We start from the raw sequence: 26384 nt of genomic DNA, 5'->3' as shown, positions 1-26384 counted from the left end.
TGGTCTCTACCCCGCACTCAGCTCTCACCAGTGGCTGCTAGAAGCTGTCAGGATGCAACAGTGGCCACTCCCCGGAAAACAGCTTCAACTGGCCAGCTAAATCAGGTGAGGGTAGTCAATAGGTCCCAAACCCTCAGTGAGTTAAGGACTTCCCTGCATATGAATACTAGCTCTGGCGGATTGAGTGGACAAGACCAGTAGTGGATTCAATGGTCAAGAAGTTACTGCACATGCTGTTGTAGAGGGAAGTGAGGGGCAGATGGGGTTCGCCAGCCTGGGAAGGTAGCCCATCTAGGAGAAGGAAAATACTGATCCTAAACCTCTGCTGCCTTGCGACTATACTCATTCATGATAAAGGCTTTGTTTTGGGAGTAAACCCTAAGGAAACATCCATGCTTGTTGTGGGACATCTTTGCGAAAAGACAAGGCTAAGGAGTAAATGCTACACAAATCTGGAGTCCCTAAGATGGTTGGATGGCATCTTGTATGCCTCCTTCCGGCAACTCCTGTAGCCCACTTTCTTTGGTGCTCAATGAGGCTGAAAGTGGGGTCTTGTCATCTGGGCAGCCCAGGACTTCCATACACACTTGTGTCCTGGATAGGTCACAATGCAGGAGGAAACAGTTATGAGTTACTGGTCTCTACAGTCACAGCAGGCACTGTAATTCTCTAGCGGTTTGACTTCAGTCCCAGGTAAAGGTACCCCTGCCCGTACGGCCAGTCGTGTCCGACTCTAGGGTTGTGCGCCCATCTCACTTAAGAGGCCGAGGGCCAGCACTGTCTGGAGACACTTCCGGGTCACGTGGCCAGCGTGATGAAGCTGCTCTGGCGAGCCAGCACCAGAACAGCATACGGAAATGCCGTTTACCTTCCCACTATAAAGCGGTACCTATTTATCTACTTGAACTTAAGGGTGCTTTCGAACTGCTAGGTGGGTAGGAGCTGGGACCGAACGCCGGGAGCTCACCCCGCCGCGGGGATTCGAACCACCAACCATACGATCGGCAAGTCCTAGGCACTGAGGTTTTACCCACAGCGCCACCCGCGTCAGTCCTAGAGGCACACTCTATTGCCTCTTGAGACAGACGGATGCCAACAACATCTGAGGATCACAGGGTGGTTTACAATATAAAAACACAAAACTACATACCATAGTAACAAACAAAAAGAATACCACCCCAGTTTAAAAGGCCTTGGGTGGTTTAATCAGCAAAGGCCTAGGAGAAGATGAATGCATTTGCCTGGTGCCTAAAGATATGTAACGGAAGTATCAGGCAAGCCTCCCTGGGGAGAGCATTACACAAGTGGGAAGCCCATTCTCATGTTGTCATCCTCTGAACCTCGCATGGAGGAGACACACATAGAGGGGTCTCAGATGATGACTGAAGGGTCCAGGTTGGTTCATATGAGCAGATAAGATTCACATAAGACTTTTATATTTCTTTTCCCAGTCACCTGTCAAAAGTGGCCTGCAGAGGCTAGGCCAGTTCTGGATCCAACCTGCTGGTCAGATCAATTTCCCTACCTGCCCCTGCTCTACAGCTCATTGGGAAAACCCCATCATATAAAAATTTGAAAATTGTAAAATTTGATCTACTGTTACAAGCAATTGAACCTGAAGATACTAGGACAAACTTGAAGGGATATGTACTTTCATATTTTTTCTGCTACTAAATTATCCAAAGATTAGTATAAAATAAAAACTAACCCACAAAATAAAGTCCTTAAGATGTTATCTCTTTCTGAAGCTATGAAAATTTGAAGCTGTTTATCCCATAGCTGTCAACTTTTCCCTTTTCTTGGAGGAATCCTATTCGGAATAAGGGAATTTCCCTTAAAAAAAGGGGATACGTTGATAGCTATGGTTTATCCACATACAGTATATACTTAACTGCTGAATTGAGTGGACCGAGGTCATACTGATTCTTTCCTCATGTCTTCTAAATCTGAGAAACTGGCACATTTTACATAATTAGACCATAACAATCTCTATGGTACTATAGAACTTTTTGGGGGAGTTTCTTGCTACAAATCAGTTTAGCATTTCTACTTAATGATCTTCTTTAAAACAACAGTAAACCATGAAGAATTTCACTTATTTAAAAATAAACTAGGTTTATGACAAAAGTTTAAAGAAGCATGGAATTTAAGACCAGATGGCACAAGAGGTTGTTAATATTGCAAAAATTGGCTGATGTTGCTCAATAGCTTTCATGTTATAATGCTTTTTATATAATTAAAAATTGTAGTTCACGAGAATGAAATTACTTTGGTAGCCTTTTTAGGAACAGAGGGCGATATCCAGCATAAGAAATACTCTTGAGTATGGCTTTTTAACACCAGTAGTTCAGGAAAGTTTAGTAGAAATGATTCATAGAAATGCATTAGCTAAATAAAGGGAGTTCTGATAAAATGAAGTCATCTTTAAATCTACAATCAAACATATATTTCCTGGGAAGGTTCTGTGTCAGTATGACAGTCCTTTCCCTTTATCTGTAACTGTCTGCATACGGATGCAGAGGATACAAAACTGGGGGTGGAAGTGGGCTACTTACTGGACACAAATATTTCATGACTGAAGAGAAGCAAGAAGACCAACTTCTGCTTCGTCTCAGCTGAGAACAAAGACCTGGTCGCTGCTTCAGGTGTTAAGGCTGGCTAAGCACAGTAAATTGTTATCACCCCATCTCATTCCCTCCCAAAGCAGCCACTGGATATGCAGTTTGACCTCAGAGAGCCCAATTCATTGTTGTAGAGACACAACTCCAGGGGCTGTGAGTCCCCTCTCTTTCATCTCACCTGAGTCTGGGGAAGAAAGCACATACCCTGAAAATAAAACAACTGATTTTTCCACATCTCTATCTGGAAGATACCCATTCCACCTGTTTGCTTCCTTTTTCTTTGCGCAAGCACAATGGTGTGTGTCTGGGGGGTGGGGGTGGTGCAAGCATGAAGGAAAAAAAGGAAGGAGAAAGCAGAGGGTGGGAGAGTAGGCAGGGAAGAGAGGGAGTGGAGGCGAGTAGGGAAAAGAGACCAAGAGGGGGAGGGCAGGAATGGTAGGGCAAAGAGTGATGGGAAGGAGGAGGGGTCAAGGATCAGGAGAGAAGGGGAAGGAAGAGTAGGTCAGTGGTGGATTTTAAGTACTCAAATATCAGTGGTGTCCTATGCAACGCTAAAATTCAGATGGGCATCACCCCCCACCTCTCATGCTCCATTCTACAGTATTGTTTTGGTGCCTCCTGCAGTGTGATGCCCAATGAGACTGCACCATTTGTGCCACCCTAAGACTGTCTCTGGGTACGTGAAAATTAGATAGGCAGGAGGAGAGATGCGAGGAAGACGAAAACAACTGAGTACATTGTTGCTTGTTGCATCCTGCAACTTGCTTAACAGCAAACACAAAAGTTAATTTAATTGCTACAAATGGCTACTTGCATAATATTTTTTGGAGAGTAGTAATATTTCTGAAGTGTTGAGTTATAGAAAAACTGGGATTAGAGCAGCAATCTTTACTTAACTGAAAGGGAATTAATTAGCTCTGTCTCCACAGGAAAAAAGAAGCAAAAGGGACCTGCACTTGATTTGTTTTGTTGGCTGAGTGAGCATGCAGGTAAAAGAAAAGGATAATCACATTTGTCGTTACCATGGTAATCATTCCAGCTAACTTTATCCTTGTAGAAAGTGCAGCAAAATGATTGCTGCATATCCACTGCGAGGAAATATTTCCTTGGGAGAGGCTGAAGAAGGGAGACTTTGTACACAGAGGCCTCTGGGAGTTAAAACTGGGAGATGGAGAGTCTCCTTCCTTCTCCTGTTTCTCCACTCCCTCCATCAATATCTTGCCAATGAGCAGGAAGTGAAAGAGATCTGTGTCCTTCCCTCTGCCCCTCTGAGGGTTTATTTATTTTGTAGGTTTATATTCCACTTTTCAACCAGAGTCCTCAAAGTGGCTAACTATAGTTTTAAAATGCAACAGTTATGTTGTAAGTGGGAAGGTGAAGGTCAAAGGGAAGGAGATCCCCACTCTGCTGTTCCTTCTCCCATGTCTTCTACATTTCTATGCACATAGGGGCAACAGAGATGAGGACATTCATTTTTGCTGACACAGTTTGTAGGACACAAACAATGGTGCTTTAAGTTCAATTATAGATTCTTTACTGATTCTATTAACCTCAGCTTTCTAACACAGCCAGTCAGATACCGTTTTTCAGAGTCTGAAGGAGGTTATTGTCCAGAATCCAATTGTATGCTGAGGGAGCAATTATTTGCCGTGACAAAATGATTTGATGGCTGACTAACTGGCTATATTAATATTCTCTTTAAACCACAATGTACTGCTCACTTAGGAGGGGGAACTGACACACATACAAAAGACAATTTAGATACTATCTGTTCAGTTTTCACTTTCTGAGTCAAGCAAAGCCAACAACAAGAACTGGATTAGGATTAGGATGAATAAGTGGTAGAAAAGTGTTAGTGATGGATACCAGAAATATCTGGCTGTCATCCAAGGCCAAGCAATTTGAAGCCCAGATGCAGCCACCAATGCTCTATAGAATTGAAGGAACCTTTGAGCGTTGCAGTAACAGAAATACCATAATACAGAAAGTAAAAAATGTCTGAGGCAGTTTTCATTGCTGATCAAATTGCCAGAATGTCTTTAAACCAAACCAAAAAGCTTCTATCTGGGAGCAACCAATATCTTACAATTATTGCTTCACATCTAAAATAAATGATCTTAAACTCTATATACTTGGTAAGAGTGTATTGAATAACAATTTAGTTCATGTTTGCTCAGAACACAACACTATGATAGTGGGAATAAACGAACAGCTGTGTCTCCTCCTTATACAGAGTGGAGGAGGCAGGCAGAATGTCTGCAGATATTCATGCAAAACCCTCTGGTAGGTGTGTCTTACCGGTTTTCCTGCACTGCCTGATGCGTGATGGGAATAACAGATGAGACCAGGAATGGGATGTTCACCTTTTGCCATGATAACAGCAGAACTGGTGTAGGATGGATGCTTCTAATGTACAATACATAATAACTATGAATACAGTGACAGCAAAACATGAAACTAAACAAGCAGTGACATAGAGGAACAAGGATGAAAACATGGAATACCTGAATACAAGTTACTTAATGAGCACAACTAGTTTAGATCTCAGGTATTTTTCTGCTTTTAAAAGAGCAAATGGATAACATAACCACAGTACCTTGGAGGAGCGCACACCAAGGGTGTAGGATGTTGCCCAATATCCAATGCCTGGGTTGGTTGCCCAATTGGCAACAGTCTTATTCTGCTGCCCAATTGGCAACAGCTATGGAAGGAAGCAGATTGAAGATTCCTCCATCACTTGCTTAGTCACCTCTTCCTTGGCATCCCATGCCAATCTGCAACATGAAATGTTGAAAGCAACACAGGCTCACAAGAGGCTCCTAAGCTCTTGTGGGGTGCCCAGGACTTTCAGTGAGCACATTTCTTCCCCATCGCTGTGGTAACAAGGCTGCAATGTGCAATGCCCTTTACTTGTGCTGCTTTTAAAAGAGCTGTGTGCACTGCCTAACAGTTGCTGCATCAGGACTTTCCTCGCCCAAGACTGTGGGTGGACAAGAACCATCCAGATCACTGTGACTGGGGTGGTGAGGGCACAATTCCATGTAATATTATGAACTATTGTTTAAAATTCAGCTTCCACTGGTCACAAATGACTACCTGCATCATGCTTGCACAATCTGATATACACATTTAAAGAAAACAGCTTTATACATGGGGGGAAATATTGTATTGAGATCATTTGAAGACATGATCCCTGAACTACAAAAATGCTGATATTCAGGGCTCAATTCATAAAATGAGGGGTTTCAGGCAATGTATAAGACATGATGCAGACGTCTGGACCTCCATTCCAGGTTTCAACTCTACCTTGCTAGGACTTGAATCTCTCTTAAGCTTGAGTCAGGCTATCGATTACTGATATCCCAATTGAATAAGCATGTTTAATCTAGCAAAAACAAATTATTCACAGAGACAGATAGATATACCATTTGTGCCTATTTAGCTTCCATTGATTTTTTAAAAGTGAATCTTGATATCCAGAAGCTTAGCCTGAACTTCTTAAGGCCCATCTGAATCCAGAGACGTGGAAGAGCACCAAGGTGGACTGCTGCAGATGTACATAGAGAGCCCCATCACTCAATCCAGTCTCCAGGTTTCTTGATAAACAGGTGCTCTGTGAGTGTGTGTGTGTGAGTGTGTGTGTGTGTGCGCGCGTGCGCGCACACATAGTGATTCTACAAGGGCTTCATTTTCATATCAGAAAATGACATTTCTCAAGTTATTACTAGGTTCTTTCACCTACCATGGCTCATGGTTTTGAATTAAAGACCAATGGCTTCTAAGAGCAAAAAGTGCTCATGCTTCCTTCACTGAAGCATCTTGAACCCACTGCTTCTGACAATGGAGGGAGCCCTGGCATAGCATTCAATGTTGCATGGATGGTGCAGTCAGAGAGGAAAACTAACAGAAATGGGTGACCCTTCTTTGTTTAAGCATAAATGCTTTCCTCTTGTGCTACGTTATTGTGAGATCTATGCCACTGTACTTCATGTAATGGGGGGGGGGGGAGGAAAATGCTATACAGAGAAAACTTAAAATTATGTGATTAAAATGGAAAGACCTCTTATGTCTGTAACTCTAGACTGACACAAATAAAACGCATTCCTGAAAAGTAACTAGCTGTTCAGGGAAAGTACCTGAGATAGAAACCAGTGTGCCGCTTTGCACAGAACCTTAACTCACCTTAGCTGCAATGGCTGCAGCAGTTATATGTGAGGAGGAACTATCCTCTGTTGATGCAACTCCACTATCTTTTTTCTCTTCCTCCTCTTCCTCACACTGTACACCTTTGTCTTCTGTCTGCTTGTGTGGGCTGATGGTTGGAGGTGGAGAAAGAGGTGGTGGTGGTGAAGGTAGATCTTCAAGTTCATCATGCACCTCTTTTACTTTTACAATGGCATCCCGCAAAAGGTCAATGGCATGAGGTAGGGCTGGCAGTATAAACTGAAAGCATTCCTGTGCACAATGAGAAAAATGACAATGAACACTTACCTATAAATGATAATAGCTATTGAGCAGTTCTAATATTAAAGTTGACTAGTGATCTGATATGTATGTTGTTTTTAGGGGCATGTTATTGATTTGATATTATATTGATTTGATATTCAAATTCACTAAAGCTGCAGACATCTTAATTTTCGGTTTTACTTTATAATGTGTATGTCACAGTTAAACTCTCTAGGCTTTTCATTTCCTTTTGTCCTAATGGGCTGTAGAAAATTATAATTCTGTGGCTGAAGAAATTCTAGAAATATAAATTTTATACAACACTATTTCAAAAAGTGGTAGGGTTGGGTTTTTTTCATGAAACAAAGTGTTGAATTATTTCAACAATATTTAAATAAATAGCACTTAGTACTGAATCTAGCAACAACACTATCATCTTTCTTCTGTGATTCATTATACATTTTCTAGAGGTGTCCTTTTGATTTTAACATTTAATGTACCTTCTCACAATTCAGTCTTTACATACCTAGCATTTTTTTCTTGATTTTGCCCACATAACAACATTCATGTGGGGTAAGCACATATTTTCTTATTTAATACAAAGCAAACAGTGGCTGAGAAGGTATGATTTGCTCATAGGCATGCCCTCAATCCCATCAGGCAGGACTTGGACTCAGTCCAAATCCAACTTTATTTGCACTAGTAGACATAGTCCAATTTTTGTCCATACATATACCAAACTGGATAAAGGAATGTTCTTATATATCTTAAGATCACACTAGAAGACTTTCAGAATAAATAGAACTGGATTCAGAGATAAAAAAGGACTCAATGGGGCAGTGAAATCAGACTTCCCTGCCTCTTCTCCTTCAGCTGCTACTTCCTCCAAGCTTCCTAATGGTTTAGGGACTCTCCTTAATGTGCTGCAGTACAGTATAAGGGAACTCTGGCAATCAGGCAGAGGCAGCTTTCATGAGTGGAGTTCCTGCTGGTGGAAGTTACTTCTGCCTGATTTCCCCTTCAGTTCCCCTGGTCAAAACCACTCCATTCAGCAGTGGTCCCTAATCCTCAGCACCCTTTTTGGGAGATGCTGGTAGGAGAATGGGCTGAGGAAGTCTGCTTTCATCAACCACATAACATATGTTTCTCTTTTGATCCCACTGATAGTATTATTCTGACTTAACCACTGGCAATGACAATCATTTGGATGACTGTTATTGCTTGGTGCTTGTTTTTATCCTTCTAAGACAGAACATATGATGTTGACTTATACCACGTCAGACCAATGGTTCAGCAAGCTCAACAGTACTACCTGGGATCCTTAAAGAAAAACAAGAACTGCAGATGGAGGAGACTGAACCTGGGACTTGTACAACTGTGGCACTAAAACTGGCAACAAAACATCAGATAAAGCAGCAGGAGTAAATAGCAGGTGATGGTAGCAGAAAAAACAATTCCAGACAACCTCCCAGGAGAAGCCTAGAAAAAGTCCTCTGATGGCAATTGCATACTTAAAGCAGCCCTTCCAATACTCTGATTCAAGTCATTTGTATAATCTTCCTTTTGAAACTTAACACTCATTGGTAGACCACATAAGAATAAAATTATCAGCCCCAATTTAAAGGAATGAATAGATGATGTTTGATTGTCAGTATGAAAGTGTTTAGACTCTGGCTTGGTAATACTCAACTTATTGTACTTATTATGCTTATTTTCTATGCGTCTTAGTAGTTTCTATTCCAGGTTATTCTACTGTTGGAAAAGTTCAGAAAAGGGCAAACAAAATGATAAAGCTGATGGAGGAAAGGTTACAACATTTGGGGGTTTTTCATTTAGAGAAAAGGTGAGTAAGTTAAGTTCTGAAAGGAAACCTTCATCTGAACTATCTTGGACATTGGACCTGTGGAAAGCAGAAGAAGCAGTTGCTTTATAAGACAGGGTTCTACAACCCGAGGAAGGGGTTGATATGCTAAAGTAATTGAGACTGAAGCCAAGGGTGCTTTCACATCATTTCCTGGGTTGGATGAGGATGATACCAAAGAGGATGGAAGGGTCCCAAATCAGTGGTAGAGATTCTGTCTTGCATACAGAATGTCCAAGTTTCAATCCCCGGCATCTCCAAATATGGGTGGGAGATAACCCTGCCTGAGATCCTAGAGAGCCACTGCCAGTCACTGTGGATGATACTGAACCATGTAGACCAATGGGTGGGTTTCAGTATAAGGCAGCTTCCTATGTTCCAGTAATCCATGTTCCAGTCATCTTTGTGGCTTCTTAACAACCATGAAGAAAATTTTCCAGAGCTCTAGAGTTCTCTACAACACTGTTTTGAAACTGCTAAAAGAGAAGGAGAACCAAGCAGAAAGGTGTTTGCCTGCCCCTCAAGTTATGTATATAACTTAGGAACTTCCGTTTAATTCTATTTTTCTGAGCCTTAGTTTTCCAAGGTTTTGTTCTATTTAGGTACAGATTTCTTCTTTTTCTTCTTTGGCCGAGTAAGATTGTCTTACATGAACATGGTCTTAACAGTGAGTCCGTAAGTGACTGTGGAGGCCATTTCTGGAGCCCCACGTCCTTCCACAGTGTGGACATTGGTTTCCAGGCGGGAGTTGATCATGGTGAGGATTTGCCAAATGTACCTTCCTCTTGGACTCAGGTGGCGCTGTGGGTTAAACCACAGAGCCTAGGGCTTGCCGATCAGAAGGTTGGCGGTTCGAATCCGCGCAACGGGGTGAGCTCCCGTTGTTTGGTCCCTGCTGCTGCCAACCTAGCAGTTCGAAAGCACATCAAAGTGGGAATAGATAAATAGGTACTGCTCCAACGGGAAGGTAAACGGCGTTTCCATGTGCTGCTCTGGTTCGGCAGAAGCAGCTTAGTCATGCTGGCCACATGACCCAGAAGCTGAACGCCAGCTCCCTTGGCCAATAAAGTGAGTTGAACGCTGCAACCCCAGAGTCGTCCGCGACTGGACCTAATGGTCAGGGGGTCCCTTTACCTTTACCTTCCTCTTAGCTTGTTTCTCCTTTTCACCCTGAGTTTGGGCTTCTTCAAAGTCCATGACACCTTTGGTAAAGGCTGTTCTCCAATTGGAGTGCTTGCAGGCCAGTGTTTCTCCCAGTTATCAGTGCTTATACAACATTTTTGAAGATTTGCCTTGAGAGAGTCTTTATACATCTTTCGTTGTCCCCCAGTATTTCACTTTCCATTCTTAAGTTGGGAATAGAGTAGTTGCTTTGGAAGACGATAACCAGGCATCCAAACAACATGACCATATGTCAGGAGTGCTCTGATGGTGTTTCCTGCTTGGCAGCGGGTTGGACTCGATGGCCCTTGTGGTCTCTTCCAACTCTATGATTCTATGATTCTATGACCAGTCCAACAAAGTTGATGTTAAAAAATCATTGCTTTGACACTGATGATCTTTGCTTCTTCCAGTACACTGACATTAGTTCACCTGTCTTCCCAAGTGATGTGTAAAATTTTCTGGAGACATTGTTGATGGAATCTTTTGAGGAGTTGGAGATGGCCATGTGAAGAGCTTGTGGGAACAAGATGGGGTGATCATATCATTGTGTACAGAAACATTTGAAGGATATCAGTTTCAGTCAAGCATAACTGTTTTCTTTTTTGCGGTTCAAAATCTCAAAAATGGAAAAATAGTGAGCTGACATGCCAGGTGGAAGATGCAGACTTCCCATAAAAAAGTTAGACTTTAAAAGTTGTTTCCTTGAAGTTGTATCCTTCATGCAACTCACTGACTTAAATGCTTTATAGAGATAGGTGTAGATCACATTGAAACATTTATAAGGCAACCAATCACTTTCAGAAATGCAGTCCTTGAGGTCTGGATTTTTGTAGTGTGAATGTGAACTCCTAAGAGATCCTATACTTGGACTAAATTGTAATATAGTTTTAATAACTAAAACAATCCATCCGGAAACAAGACTAGGCAGAAACTTTATTCCTCTCTCCAAAATGTTTATTAACTCTATGAAATCTTCAGCAACAGCTTGCCTGACACTCAAGGTGTAGCGCACTCACCCATTATCATCCTGAAGATCAGAAAAAAATAAAAGCCCAACATAATATATTTAGTGAAATGAAAATGAGAAACTTGCTTTAGAGTATTTACCTAATAAGAATGAAAAATGAAACTTAAGATATTATACATCTCAAAGCATAAACTGCAAGTAATCAACATGTCAGATTTTTATTGTTTATACCAAATAGCCATTACAATATACATCGCAAGACAAAATATATTTCAACAAAAAATTAATACAGGAGGAGGTTAGCTTATACATTTTCAAAGGTGCAAACTGTAAAAACTTAAACTTGTAATGTTCCCCTAATCTTCGAAATAAAAAATCCTGTTGCCAGTCAACGCTGCTTTAGGTAAAAAAACTTTACTTTCTTACACTTTACTTTCTTACAGCTGGCACTTATAAAGCTACACTATAGTTAACAAATCTGTTTACAGTCAGCAATCATATAACTTTAAATTAATTTTATTGACCTTCCATAAAATTATGAGAAGAAGATAGAGATCTATCCCTTGGTAAGTTAGATAAAGGACAATACAAAACATAAAGCAAAATGTATTCAAACTCATCTGACCTGCATATACTGAAATTATAATTTATGTATTTATTTTTAAATTTACTAGTCAGGTAATATTTGTACATAATTTAGAATAAATCCAAGCCTTTGCTGTAAAAAGGCCTGGAGACCATATGGCTATTAGCTCAAAGAATTTTAACACCAACTTCAAATGAACAAGGGAAAAATTCCCTTGAGGTACCCGAGTTTTTCTAGTGGGTATAAGGGAACCAAACCTCTAAGTCTTAACATCTAACTACATGCTACATTAGTCATTCACCTGAGCTGTTGGATGCAGTTTTGTTTTGTTTTTAAAGACAAATTGCCAGTGTGTAGACTTGATCTAACCCTCTAGGCCTAATTGAACTCTTACGACTGAAAGAGCCAACAATTCACTTCAGGTCTAGCAAATTAAAATCCATTTTAATTAACATTTCTTAAAGAAGCGACTGTTGGAATATTTTCCATCACATAATATATTAATAGTGTTTCTCCACACTTATAAAAGAATCTCTACTGAAGATAGGCTTCTGAAGAAGAGATACGATCTCTAAACTACAGTTCCCGTCATCCCTGACCACTGGTCCTGCTAGCTAGGGATTATGGGAGTTGTAGGCCAAAAACATCTGGAGGGCCAAGTTTGAGGAAGCCTGCTCTAAACCCTCAGATGAAGAGACTGGGTATTGTGATATAACAGGGACACCTCTATTGGATATTAATAGAACCGGATGTGAAAGGAAAATGTGAATAACTGAAAACACTTTCTGTAGGTTACATAATGTAGCATTATCAAAAGCAATAATCTGGGAAACAAGTAAAGTTGTCGCTAGAGGTCATTTTATATCACAACTGCCTTCCTATATCAAAAAAGAAATGCTTAAAATTACAAAAGATATAGAGATTTTAGAAAGCAAAAAAAAATTTTAACCCTCTAAAGAACCATATGAGAACTCCATTGACAGTAAAGCTACTTGTTTTAGGAGAGCTTTCTATTAGTTCAACAGGGATCAAATTGATCTTTGGCACATACCCACACACCCGAAAAACTGCTCTAAAACAGTATAGGAGGTGATGTTGGAGTCTGCAAACGGAATTGCTGAAGACTGCCTTGAACCAAGTTTTGCTGATAGAAGGCTCAAGTGGAGGCCTTCCATCAATGGAAAGACACCAATATATACAAACTCCTATCTGAGAAAGGGTAAGTTATATAAGTTGTGATATTGTTATGAGTTAGTGGGTGGAAGAAAAGTATCCACATGACCGTGACCAGAGTTATCACTCTAACAATTAAACATATACCTTGGGTTGCGAACGTGATCTGTGCGGGAGGCACGTTCGCAACCCGCAGCGCCGCGTCTGCGCATGTGCGTGACGCGATTCAGCGCTTCTGCGCATGACGCCATTTTGCGCTTCTGCGCATGCACGAGCGCCGAGACCTGGAAGTAACCCGTTTCGGTACTTCTGGGTTCGGCGCGGTCCGCAACCTGAAAACACGCAACCCACAGCATTTGCAACAATGCCACTTATCAGAATAATGGGGTCAATCATGTTATTTTCTGGTAAACAGATGAACTATTTATAATGGATCATGAACTTCTTGACTAGGAAAGCACCCCCACCATCTAACTCTCCTCTTCATACCAATGGTATAACCTCAATGTCTGATGTGCCTGCTTCCCTCCAGTAAAGTGACTGTTTTCTAGAAAGTGGCAATATTTCCTTCATTGCTCCAGCACTAATTTCTCATTACTTGTAGGAACTGGCCTTTTGTTTTTTGTTGCTCTCTCATCTTTTTAGATTCCTTCTGCAATGGTTCTAAATAAACTTTGCCTCTGAAACTTGGCCTTCTTATGTACTAATCCATTTAGAGTAGAGGGAGGGATCTTTCAACATGGCCTTAGAGTTTTTGGCACTGAGGTCTTCTCGTGGAATCCATGCACATTTCCCTTTCATTCTGGACTCACAACTGATATGGATAAAAATGAAATGGGTTTCTGAGGAGTTTATAGTCATATTTTTCATTATGACTTATTTGCATTTGATAGGATTGTTATAGGATGTACAGCGTTTGTTGTATATTTTCGCATTTCTGCCTTGTGTACAGCAACGTAGGAAGGTGGTAAAAATAATAATAATGAAATGAGCTTCCCAATGGAAGAGGTACTCCATGCAGTTTGGCTGGCTACATATATATATATTCCATCACACCTCCCTCCCACAAAGCTGTCTATAAATTAGAAGTGCTGTCACTTCAAGACATAGAAGACTGCTGAAAAATCTGATATGGCAACGTGCACTCTGAACAAATAATAATGAGGGGTCTGTGGTCAACCAAATGAGTGATACCATTTACTGAGGTAAAAATTCTAGATAGTCATCCACAGCAATACTATAAACTCATCTAATTAATTATATACAAATAATAACTCAGAGTGTAAGTTGAAGTAAAGAGTCAGAATATGATTTCCAAAGAGGAAATGTTTACAGACATTTCAGGGAGAGAGAATGCTGTCCTCTACCTCCCCTCAGCGTGAGTGAAGATGGATAAACTAATCAAAAGGAAACAATTTATGCTGTTGAAAGATCTCTGGAAGACATAACTAGCTTTCATTTTGCTGCACAAGATGACCCTACCACTGAATTGCCAGGCTCCATTCAATGAAAGGATCGGTTTCATTATAAAACTGGCAAAATCTAAAGGGGCTTCCAGTTACTGAACACATTTGCCAACAAATAGGTACATTTGTATATTACATATGCACTACATACAAAATCAAAAAGAGAGGCATTAAACTGTACAACATCTTTACAATACTTCTACTTCCCTTCTGAGTGAAACTGTGGCCAAAACTTTTAACATATACTGGTTACAATTTGATAAATTTTCTTATCCAGTTTACTTCATTGAATGTTTCTTGGTCTTCTATTGTATTTTCTCTACTCAAGCTCACATATCTTATTATAGTAGCTTGTGAAAAATAAATACTTCATATCACCAATGGTTTAGAACAAGGGCAACAGATAAAAAAGTAATTTTCTTAAATGTAGCCAACTTGATTTAGGGAGACAGCCACATATTTTTCTGGCAGTGAAATAAATAAATATTATTTTCTAATTCCAAGTATTATAGCAATTGATTTCTACTATAGGTATATACAAATTTTTAAAAGCTAAACAATTATCTAATCACTATCCTAATATCTTATAACTTCCATTAATCAATGATATGGTGGCATAAAAGTGACAAACAATTGTTCACACAGAAAATTTTGTTTTGTTTCCAGTGTGGGTCATACGTACTCTGGTTGAGGTATAAGGGGGTCACAGGTTTTTCATCTCACATTATTAAGAGTCCTTACTGCTGGATATTAGTGAAAGCTACCACATAAAAGAATCTCAGATCTCTCAAGTGTTACTGACAGGAAGATTCAGTTTTAAAGCACCCTAAACCAGTTCATGTTACCTTGCTTCAAAATTTATTGAGGGAGTTTGCTGCACCATGAATATATGCTCCCTCCTCCTCTTACATTTTCAGCTGAACAGAACACTTGCCGACATATAAACTGTGGTTTAAGTAGTTCCTTGAAACAAGGGTTGCAAACCAGTTTCAAACTGATTTGCATTGTTTTAATTCAAGGCATTTTAACTCAAAGATTTATATTAGTAAGAAGAAAATCTGCTTTTTATATAACTGATTTAAATCAAGTTAAGCAAACTTAATTCAAATATTTCTTAAATAATGGTGCAAATCTGATCACCAAAATCATGTTATTTTATCACTAAATATATTATCATTTGTAGGGCTTCATTTTTGCAAATATATCTTGCATATCCTTTCTTGCACTACATACAATGTGCACTGTTCCCTTTTTAACCTATAAAATATTCCCAAAGATAATACAGAAATCTGCACATTGGAAAATTTTGTCATTTTTTCTTTCCAGAGTTACTCTTTTCTATGTCACTCTGACTTTGCACAATCTCACCCTCACAAAAACAAAGTAGAAAGTGAAACTGAAATACCCACAACTGAAAGCTCAAAGCATAGCCTGATAGTTTACTGGGCAGACCAGAGAGGTTTCTCTTTATTGGGTGAAAAGGAAATGTCTGTATTTTGTAGGAAACTATTCATAGCTATGAAATTATAAAATTGGTTCTTTATTTCAAAAGAAAAACCTCCTTTAACTTAAAGCAGTGGTACTGATTCAGTTTCCAGATTAAAAATAAAATAATGACAAATAATACTATTTGTTACTGCAGTTGTTGTTATTATGATTATTATATCATTGATTTTTATCTACTCTACCACTCTTTGCCCATTTGGACAACATGGCAAACTATTTTGACAAACCAACAAGGGTTATATCTAACCAGGTATGTGAGCATATAAGAGAAAAGAGCTTATGTGAACTAACACCCACAGCTGCCATTTTGGTTTCAAAAAGCAATCATGTATCACTGAACAATGATGCCACATAATGTATAGATTTGCCCCAACACATTCTAAATCAACTTGGTAATGTAGCTTCAGATATGTGCCGTAATTCAGCAATATTCCATACGTAAGTGGTATGATGCACATATACCCACCCAGAAGCGCTCCCTCATTCATTTCTGAGGATTGGGCTGAATGATTACCAGTTGACCTTCAGATACCAAACAACTCAAAGCCTTTGTTTTGATAACTGGGATGATGGCATTGTAGGTTTCACAAGATAGAACACTAATGTTCATTAAAAATAATGTTCACCTTATTGTTTCATTGTTAATTTCATGGTTTTTACATTTCATGGGAGAAATAACTTAAAAGGCAAAATTATTCTCCTTCCCCAGATTCATCATGAATATTAATGATTCCCCCCCCCCCCCCAGAATACTGCTTACCTGGGACCCCTTCTTGCTACCTGGAAGATTAATTATAAGAGTTTTCCCTCTGATTCCGCATACAGGTCTGAAAAGAGAAGAAATTGTGATGAATATCAATGCACAGGAAACATCAACACTGGACCAAAAAGTTTTATTATCTATAACTGTCTACCAATGGTCAAGACAGGGGAGGTCTTAAGATGTGCTCAGTAGAAACAGACTATTCAATACAACGGACCAATTTGATTTAAATATATTTGATTAAAGTGTTCCATCAACACATTAAGCATGGTACAAGCGTGAAAGCTTTCCAAATGTGGGAACGAAAGTAGCAACTCTTAACGGTTTCAACAGTAGCAAAGCATAATTATTACATAGCTTCTCTTTCAAAAATAGTGCCCTCATTGATTGATTGATTGATTGATTGATCGATCGACTGAGTGATTGAACTAGTAAACAATCTATGTTAGGGTTAGAGGGAATACTTCATTCCCATGATGTTTTCAAGAAATGTGAGGCGAGGCACATTGTCCACAACCTGTTAAATAGAATACTTCACCATTTTATTTATGGGTAGAGAAGAGAAGTAAGATTTCAAATAATACTTTCTAGGTTGGCCAGAAATTCTCCAACATTTTGGAGGAAATCTAAACAAGAAAATATTCCTTTCTTTTCAGCACCGGATTAAACATGACTTTCTCATGCATGCACTCTTGAATTTTGGCAACTGGCTAAAATGTTTTAAACAGTTCTAATTTTGGTTCCTCAGTTTTGTTTTTGTCAGGTTGATGTTGGTGAAATGTTTAGTTGGGGTAGTCACTATTTTAATTTGGGTATAACTGTAAACTGTTCATTATTGTTATTGTTGTTGTTATTGGTTTCTATTGATTTATTGGTTTGTTTGTTGTTTATATAGGATATTTTGTTTTTTAATGTTTGATGCTTTGTTGTGTTTTTATATATGTTGTAAGCCACCCAGAGTGGCTGGGGAAACCCAGCAAGATGGGCGGGATATAAATTACAAAATTATTATTATTAAAAACATTTTTGTTTGCTCAGGTTTAATGAGCTTTATGCTCATTATTTTGTTGTATTTCATTGTTCTGCTCTGTGTCTTGTTTTAAATTGTGAGTTTCAAAGGTTTTTTTTCTTTTTGACTTCGCTTTTTTATTGTAAACAACCTGAGATACAAATAGCAAAAAGTAATAACCAAATCAGTTTTCAAAAAAAATGTTGCTATGTCCTGGGCCATATTTTGCCATGGAGCAGAAAGGAAGATTAAGGATCCAGGGTACCCTTCAAGATTCTAAGACTAAAGAGTAATTTACTGACTTAAATGTGAATATCGTAATTTTATATGGCTTTTTCTCCCGTTCTATATTCTCTGGTTTCATGAAGTAACCATTAAAATCCAACATAAAAATAAATTTTGTATTCTGTATTATCTAGCTGACTATACCTGCTACAGTTAGACCCATAATATGATATAAAGGGTGTAAAAGAAAACACATAATTTAATTAAGGTCTAAAATACATTCTACAGATGAAGTGTTAATATAGGTCTTTGATTAATTCAGACATGTACAGAAACTCTGTTTACAGAGAAATGACAGTTTTAAATTGCTTTAACTTTATTGCAAGCTTATGAAAATGCATAAAATACACAAAATCCAGAGCAATGGTATTTAATTTTAAATAATAATATTTCTAATTTTTTACTTATGAAAGGTTACCTAACAATTCCAACATAACAATTCCTATCAGTAGGCTTGAATGTTAAATTTTACTGATAACTCTTGAGATACATAGTCTGAAATGAAAGGCTTATATTTTGATAGCCTCCCTTCATATCATGCGAAAAGCAAAATTTATGCATTATCTTCATGGTATCCCTAATTTTCTTTAAGCCTTGTTTCACATCTTGTTGATCAGATGACTGCTTTCTGTCTTTTGCATTACAATTTTTTTCTCTGGATATTATAGCCCTTGTGGTGAATATTGAGAAATTGTGGGGTACAGGTAAAGTAGAAGCACACATTCTTCATTAAAGAAGTATTTTTACCTGCTACTATATTTCTGATGAGTTGTCCTAAATTTTTTCAAATGAAGTTCTTAGCACTATAACCCTGACTCACCTGAATACATAGCAGCCAAGGCTCCAGGCACTTAGCTCCAGTCATATCATCATCAGTCTAATCATCGGTTCAAGGCAGGAATGAATCCATTTCCTGGTTCATTCATCCTGATCAGATGTTCAGTGCTATGAACAATAAGCTGATGAATGTAAGCCCTCTGGGGCTAAGCCAGGACAAGAACTGCACATACTGCTCTTGCTTGCAAATGCAGATTCTTATGCAGCTAGGAACACATGTGCAGAAGACTGCTTCTGTGTATGGCATTACTTCAACTAGACATATCTGTTTTTCTTCATGCAAACATCACCAGTGCAGGAAACAAAGCAAAGAAACCTTAAAGGTACGCTGGAAGCACCATTTGAGGCTCAATATGCTTTAAATCAAGATAATCAAGGGCTAGCAATAAAAAAATAATGTCAAATAATCACAAAAACTGTTAAAAACAACAACACATTGTGACTCATTGAAAATAAAAATATGGCACAGCTTGTTGCATGGAAAAGCCAAGCCACAAGTAACTGTTTCACAGAAATAACAACTCAATTATTTCTCTTTAAGAAAACCCGCTCTGAATCCACAAGTATTTTCAACAAACACACATAATAATCTATAGTAAAACTGTATGTTTTTTTACAGATGATAAGACAACCACAGACTCCTAAAATGCTATTTCTGATACCCCTAATTTTATAAGAACAAACACTCAGCATACTATAAGCAAATCAGCAAGGAACCAGTATATATTTATTATATTGCCATTTTTTATCTATCCATATAGAAAGTGATCACTATCCTTTTGAGCTTATTTTAGATTTCAATATTGCTGGAGGTCAGCTATCTTACTGACATAATTGGAGTCAATGGGTCTTGGGGACCAGAAGAATGAAGTAGTCTGAGGCTCTGTGGCTCTCAGATTAAATTGATGAGATCTGACTAATTAATAATACTTCATCCTCATTGTCTTTTGTGGAAAGCCTCTTCTTTAATTATTTACCAACAGACAGCAGACAGACCTTTTCTAATTACACCATATATCTCATATCAGAATTTTGGCCCGTCCACTTGCAGATAAGAACTGCAAGAATGCTAAAAGGACTCTGGTTAAATTCTCCAGACAACACTGTAAACTAAAAATGGAAGTAGCCACTGAACAGCTCATCAAATTTAGATCACTTTATAAATGCCTCATACATAAAAAAAAGCAGAAAGCAAGAATATAACAGAACTCAGTGGAAAGTTTTAGACTCGGCTGTCAGAGAAATAATGAGTATAAGTTTTGGGCTATCGTTCCTTGTGGACTGGCTAAGTGAAGAGGGGTTACTAAAGCTTAGATTTCAACTGATGATTAGACTAATTATTTTACAAAACTATATAACTCTTCAACAGCTTCTCCTCCCCTTTGGTGGATTATTGAGTTTTCCCTAACTGGGATCCAGCAACTTCATGTATGGTCAAATCCCTGAATGTTCCAACTAGGTCAAATAAGGCCTCAGGGGAAGATCACATGCATCTCAAACTGTTTAATATGCATTCTAACTGTGGCATCCTATTCTCAATAAATTGTTTATTGATATTGGCTTGACAGGCTTAATTCCTTTATGGTTGGAACTGTCTGTGGTTTATCCTTTTTTAAAATCAGTTTGTTGCTTGTTTCCTGTAAAACTTATTTCTGCTTAAGTTGCAGGCGTGTATCTCCTGCAACTGTATTCTGCCTGAAGAGAAATCTGGGGTTAGAAATTCTTTTTCCACTATTAATTGTTGCCATACTCTGTTCTATCTTATTGGGGAAATGGTTAAAAATATCCATTGTTGACCTATCCTCAGCTTTTGAGTTGCTAGATAGAAGCAGTCTGTGGGCAAAGTTGCTGCCCTAGGCTGCCGATGCTTCTTCAAAGTCTGGGCCATGATACATTTGTTAAAATTAAAGTAGGCAGGAGTGGACCTCTATCTGACCCAATTCCAACTATGAACATAGTTAAAGAGGAATATTTTTGGTGCTTTTGCTTTTCAGCCTTTATGTCAATGTTCTGGGTAAATTGTTTGGGAAATTGGATGCCATAAGAAATAGAAAGGTCAGCATCATTCTATGCATGGGGCAGTCTGAAAAAGCAGATGGATCTGCTGCCCAATTTCTATCAGAAGGAACAGCTTAATATTAATATTTTTTCTAAAACTAAAGTGCTTGCATTCAGTAAGCAATCTCCCACATATAACTGGATAAATTATTTTGTTATTTAGGGGTTCACTTTGCAGCTAATTCTTCTTTGATGGCCCATAAGGATGCTACTCTAATTAAAGTAAGACATCTTGTTGGAACTATTTTGAATTCTTTTTATACAATGGGAGGACAGCAGATTGCTCCAGCCCTTAAAATCTTTTTGACCAAGGTTGATTCTTCCGTTGAACACTGTACAGGAGTTGGAGAAAGTTCAAAATTCATTACTAAAGGAAGTACTGCATCACCTGTTGGTACTCCTGTTGCTTATGTTGGTGCAGAAGTAGACTGGCCCTCCGTCCAGACTAAAATACAAGTCAAATTATTTGAGATTTTCTAGGCGGTATCCATGTATCAAATTGGCTCACCAGAAAGCTAATTATTTGGATCTAATTAGTAGAGCTGCACAACTGATTTATCCATATTCGGAACAGAGTCAATTTATGCCAAATCCAAATCAGGCCAAGGCAGCTACAAATCATTCCAGAGCAGTTCAGGTGGACTCAAATTGATCTGTAGTCATTTGTGCCAATCTGGAACTAAAGAATAGTTCATCTAAGGCCAAGGAGAACTATAAGGAGAACGCTAGTGGGGAGAGACTGGGAACTCATTTGTGTTCCAGAAATATGATACTCATTACTATAGCACAAATGGATAACATATAGATGTTTTGGGCTGCCACTATTCTCTCATGCACTAACATATCTGGAACCACACTCTGCCCAGTGCCCCAGAAGATTCCTCCCTCCCTGCATAGTCACATAAAGAGGGAATATAGTGACATTCCTGATCTGAAATCTGTTGCATTCCAAGCTGGAGAAACACTAATAACAAAGTATCAGAAATCTGAACCGCAGGTTTATACCTAAAATGGAGTGACTTCTAGGTTGGAAATTATTAATTTTTAAAAAAGAGGGGGTGAAGGAGATTGACTACACAATCATTTTCTAAATAACAGAGACAAATGCTTGTCTAGATCCTGGAAAAGAGCCTGTACAGGCAAGGCAGATGTGAGGAGTTGACAAGAAGGAAGCGAGACAGGAATGAGCAACCAGGAAAAGGCTGGCAAAGTGAAGGAAGAACAGCAGGGTGGGGCGCAATCAGGAACAGCATTTGTGCACGTGGAAATGTTTGTTGTCCGATGCCAGCAAGGAAAAAATAAAGCCCAATCACAGTGGGAAAGGGGTAGAGTTATTTGGGTCAAAGAAAGCTTGTACCATTCCAAATACATACACTGAGTCAAAGAACAGGGTCCTAGTTCAGTTAAAAGAACATATGGCAATAACTAACAGCAGTACATAGAGTCTCTAGCTCACCATTATGTGTTATGAACCAGGCCGCTGTAATTATGTCAGATCACATAGGAAGTTGAATTAGAAGGTACAGGGGAAGGGGGAAGACTCTATTTGCGGTTGCTATTTTCAGCAGCACCCTTGTGTTCTTTGCAAAACGCCATTCCATCAGAAGCTACACTTATCTCTTAGCCCCCCTCCACTTTGCATTGACATCTCCTGTACACATATGTGAGGAACCTTATGTTCCTTATTTCAACTCACAAAGCTGGAGCATCATGTTCTAAGGCTGATAACTTCCTTTAGTAGATGGGCTATTTGTGAAAATTCAATGAGTGTAGATTAGTTCCATCATAATTAGTGCCACTCAGGACAACCACTGAAACACCCCTAATTTATAACAATGTAGATTTGGTGGATAACCACCATCATAACTCAAAATGTTTAAAAAGTTTCAGATTCAGAAGAATCTAGGTCTAATATAGACTTAGATATAGAATCTAATCACTATTTGTATACAAAAAGCACCATGTGATAATTTTACAAAAGTGGTTAGGCCAGAATAGTAATAATGGTCTAGAAACACCTCATAAGCACAGAGTAAGGGAAACACTGGCAGGTGAAGTACTGATTCATATAGAACAGATATTTCCCACCATGTATTGCTACATGATCACCAAGTGTATTTTAGCACACCATTTCACTACTGCTTCGTTTGAAGCGAATACATTCAGAAGCAATTTTTGCAATTGGAGCTGCCTCAACACAGTAATTGAACAGTCTTACTGAACAAGCATGTTAAGCTGAAATCACATGAAGGAAAGTAGCTGAGTAAACACAGCCTCAAGTTACAAACAGAAACTGCATAGACCTTGAAGATGGATTCCAAACAGGCTTGTGCAATACTTTCTTACAGTTAGGGATTCAAGAAGGAAATGCCATTTGACATCTGTGAAGCAGATTTGTGTCATTTTCCTCATCCTAGTAAGTGTATCAAACACATTAGCAACAAAGCAAGCAAAGTTAAAATAACCATCAGAAATACAGTAACTGCTTTGGTAACCATTCAGTAGCAAAGTCTCAAGCCTGAACTAGACATGATAGTAATATATCAGTGTATTCCCTTCACATAATCACCTTCCTGCAATCTCTTCCCCCAACCCCATTTTCCTCCTTAGCAGGGTTCCGATTTCAGAAGTATTATTGGTCGGGAGAAAAGGACTTGGAGAAAGGGAGTGTGGAGAGGTAAGCAACAAGGCGAGGCTTTGTACTCCTCACCCATGCACCCCTTTGCTTTTTTAAAAAGAGATACCCCTTCTCTTTCTATATGGGGGGAACTTATTTAAATTTAAGGTCATCACCACCTTGCATACTGTTTTCGTCTCCCTCTCACACAGCTACTCTTATTTACACAAGTACACCCTTCACTCCCATCTCTGTATTCATACACACGCAAATCCACCCACATTCCCTACAACCATTTCATTCTCCCCATCACCCCCTTTTTCTGCTCTCCTCCCCCTTCTTTCCCCCCTGCCTGTGGCAATTAAGCTTAGAGGGAAAAAACTCCCGTGGGCATCAATAGGAGCTTTTTCTGTTTAACTGCTGTGCAAATATAATTGTTGGTGGAGGTGGCAATGCACGGGTGAGGGTTAGCCTCTTTCTAGTTGCCATTCCCATGAAAATTGCCCGTCCATGTGACAACGGGAACTCTCTGCCTTCTAACATCACATGAGAGTGAGCAAGGCCAACGGGCAGAATATGCAAGGCAAATCCAAAGGCTCCACAGATTGGCTCCTCTATGTGATATGGGCAGATCTGTGTTTAAAGCCCACCCCCATTTTAGAGTACTTCCAGAATAGTCTTTGTTCCTCAGTGATATTTCAAAGTCTTATGAGATTTACAGTTAATTAAGCTGCTTAACGGACACATTACGCACAATCCCAATCACATTCATACACAATGACAATTTCACTGCCACTTGGGCGGCAAGGAGGAGAATAAAGATAATCCAATGCCTGAATGGTACAATGAACTGTCTAGTTTTGGAAATGAGTCTACTTTTAATTCGTTTAACATTTCCCCCTTTAAACTGCAAAAATTAGAAATACAATAAAATAATGATAGGAAAGAAACCCAATGAACAACATTATTTGCCAGTCTTCTTTGCCATGGAAAGAGCAGAAACACTAACTTTTATAGAACACTCATAATGTGTTCTTGTTGAATTATTTATACTTAAGTATTTCATTTTACAATTCATCTTGAAAGCTAAATGTGACCACCTAATCTCTGTTCCCCCACCCCATCATAATTATGTTCAACTCAAGAGAGGGACAGTATTAATTTTCTCTAATACAGACTTCCTCAATCTGGTGCTAGATGGTTTGAATGATGAACTCCCATCATTCCTGACGACGGGCTAGGCTGGCTGGAGCTGATGGAATCTGCAGCCAAAAACATCTGGGCCTGGGGGAAGGGCTGGGGAAGACTGTTCTAACAAATACTTAGTAAAGTGAATTTCCTTGAGATCTCACAAACGTGAACCAAGTCAGTTATACCTGTGTCATGTACAGACAGGCCACAATCCCATGACGACGACAACACATGTGCATACCACTTATTCAGCCTCTGGCATTAAAAAAATAATCCCTTCTTAGCAACTGCTCTTGTTGTTGTTATAAAGTTGTTATAAAGCAGTTGTTATAAAGAAAGCTGGGAGTTTAGTGGAGGCAAAGTGAGAAGAAAATTCTCATAAAAATGCAGGGATATGTACCAAGCTTTGTTCTTTGCTAGTTTTGGGACTAGCAATATGACTATAAATAATTTATTTTATTATGACTAAATTATTCATTTTTATTTATTTTCTATATTTATAGGAACCGTTTTAAAGTATGTTCTCTGTTGAATAGTGCTTACAAGCTAATTAATGAGCAAGTTTCATGCCATCTTAAAGTATGACTACATTAGAAGTTAATTTATTTCAGGGGAAACTTACAATACAGTCCTTTTCTGGATTGTGTCCATGATAAGAAAATCACTGCTAGGTGAGCAGGGCTACTGAATGAAAGAACAAGCCAAGAAGTTGCTAGCAGCCATTAATTCACTAGACAGCCTTAGGCAAGTCAGCATTTCTCTGCATCAGCTGAAGTAGTGTATAAAAGTGCAATGTTTTTATACATGCAGACTCACAAGAAAGTTTCAGAATAAGATCCTCAACCAGATTTCCCCCTACCAAACACCTCAATGTCATTTTTAATTTTTACCAATACTAACCAATCAAAATGTCATTTTTAAAAACTTAAATCAATATTAGCATTTTAAGAATTAGACACCTATGCCAGTTCAACTGTACATAGAGTGACAAGTTACACTATTTTTGGAAAAAACTGTTGTAGATGTAAAAGACACTATACACAAAAAAAGGTAAGGAGCAGTGCTAACAAACATATGCTGACAGCAAAGGTCTATCTTTGAAGGGTGAAGTGCTATAAGGTCTCAAGCAACAAAAGCACTGGAAATCTGTAGCCAAAACATGTTTTCAAAATGCAGTACTGTTTAACCATTCTACATAGCTATTTCAAGCATTTTAAACGTTAGTTCTTATAATCTGATGTGGGGAGAGAACTTCCAGCCCGTGGGTCAAATCTGGACAATGAGGCCTCCCCATTTGGCCGCAAGGCTGTTTTGGCCAAGCCACATCCACCTGCCTTGCACCTGACATCATAAATGTCAAGGCTTGGCCAGCTGTTTGCCAGGTGCTTCAGAAGCTCTGAGCCAAGCATTTTGCAAGCCCTGAGTTCATCACTTGCCAATTACAGGGCTTTGCAAAGCTCATTGAGCAGCACTTCCCAAGTGACCAACAAACGGTTGTTGGGAACTTGGGAAGTGCTGTGCAAGGGCCTTTGCAAGCACTCCCAATTTACAGTGTCTACCAAACCCCTTTTGGCCAAGTCATATATAGATGGGCCTGCTTTTGCTATCGGCTAAACATTAGGAAGAACTTTTAGATGGTAAGAGCTGCAGGACAGACTCCCTCCGAAGATGGTGGACTTGGTTTTGAAGCAGCAGTTGGATGGCAGTCTGTCATGCATGCTTCAGTTGAGGTTCTTGCATTGCAGGGGGCTGGACTACATTACCATCATGGTCCCTTCCAACTCTTACAATTCTAGGATTCCATGACAGAAGTCTATTGGTATCTAAGTAACAC

At 39.1% G+C, this 26384-nt stretch overlaps 1 protein-coding gene across 35 annotated transcripts in view; it reads right to left on the bottom strand.

The window, feature by feature from the left end:
- The window catches only part of GPHN (gephyrin), a 231080-nt gene that overhangs the window by 82582 nt on the left and 122114 nt on the right, over positions 1-26384 (bottom strand). For 26 of the 35 annotated variants that reach the window (XM_083456691.1, XM_083456678.1, XM_083456686.1 and 23 more), the window contains 3 exons: positions 16551-16617; positions 6804-7076; positions 4920-5027 (listed from right to left, as the gene is read on the bottom strand). In XM_083456691.1, coding sequence (XP_083312817.1) covers positions 4920-5027; positions 6804-7076; positions 16551-16617 — 448 coding nt within the window. The remainder of the gene's footprint in view (positions 1-4919; positions 5028-6803; positions 7077-16550; positions 16618-26384) is intronic. The other 9 variants (XM_083456707.1, XM_083456680.1, XM_083456690.1 and 6 more) reach the window with 1 other exon arrangement.

The sequence above is a fragment of the Podarcis tiliguerta genome (assembly GCF_965153285.1).
Source record: "Podarcis tiliguerta genome assembly, chromosome: 1".
NCBI classification, from domain to species: Eukaryota; Metazoa; Chordata; class Lepidosauria; order Squamata; family Lacertidae; genus Podarcis; species Podarcis tiliguerta.
Note: the sequence above shows the minus strand (reverse complement) of the source record. Positions and strands in the feature narration are given on the sequence as shown.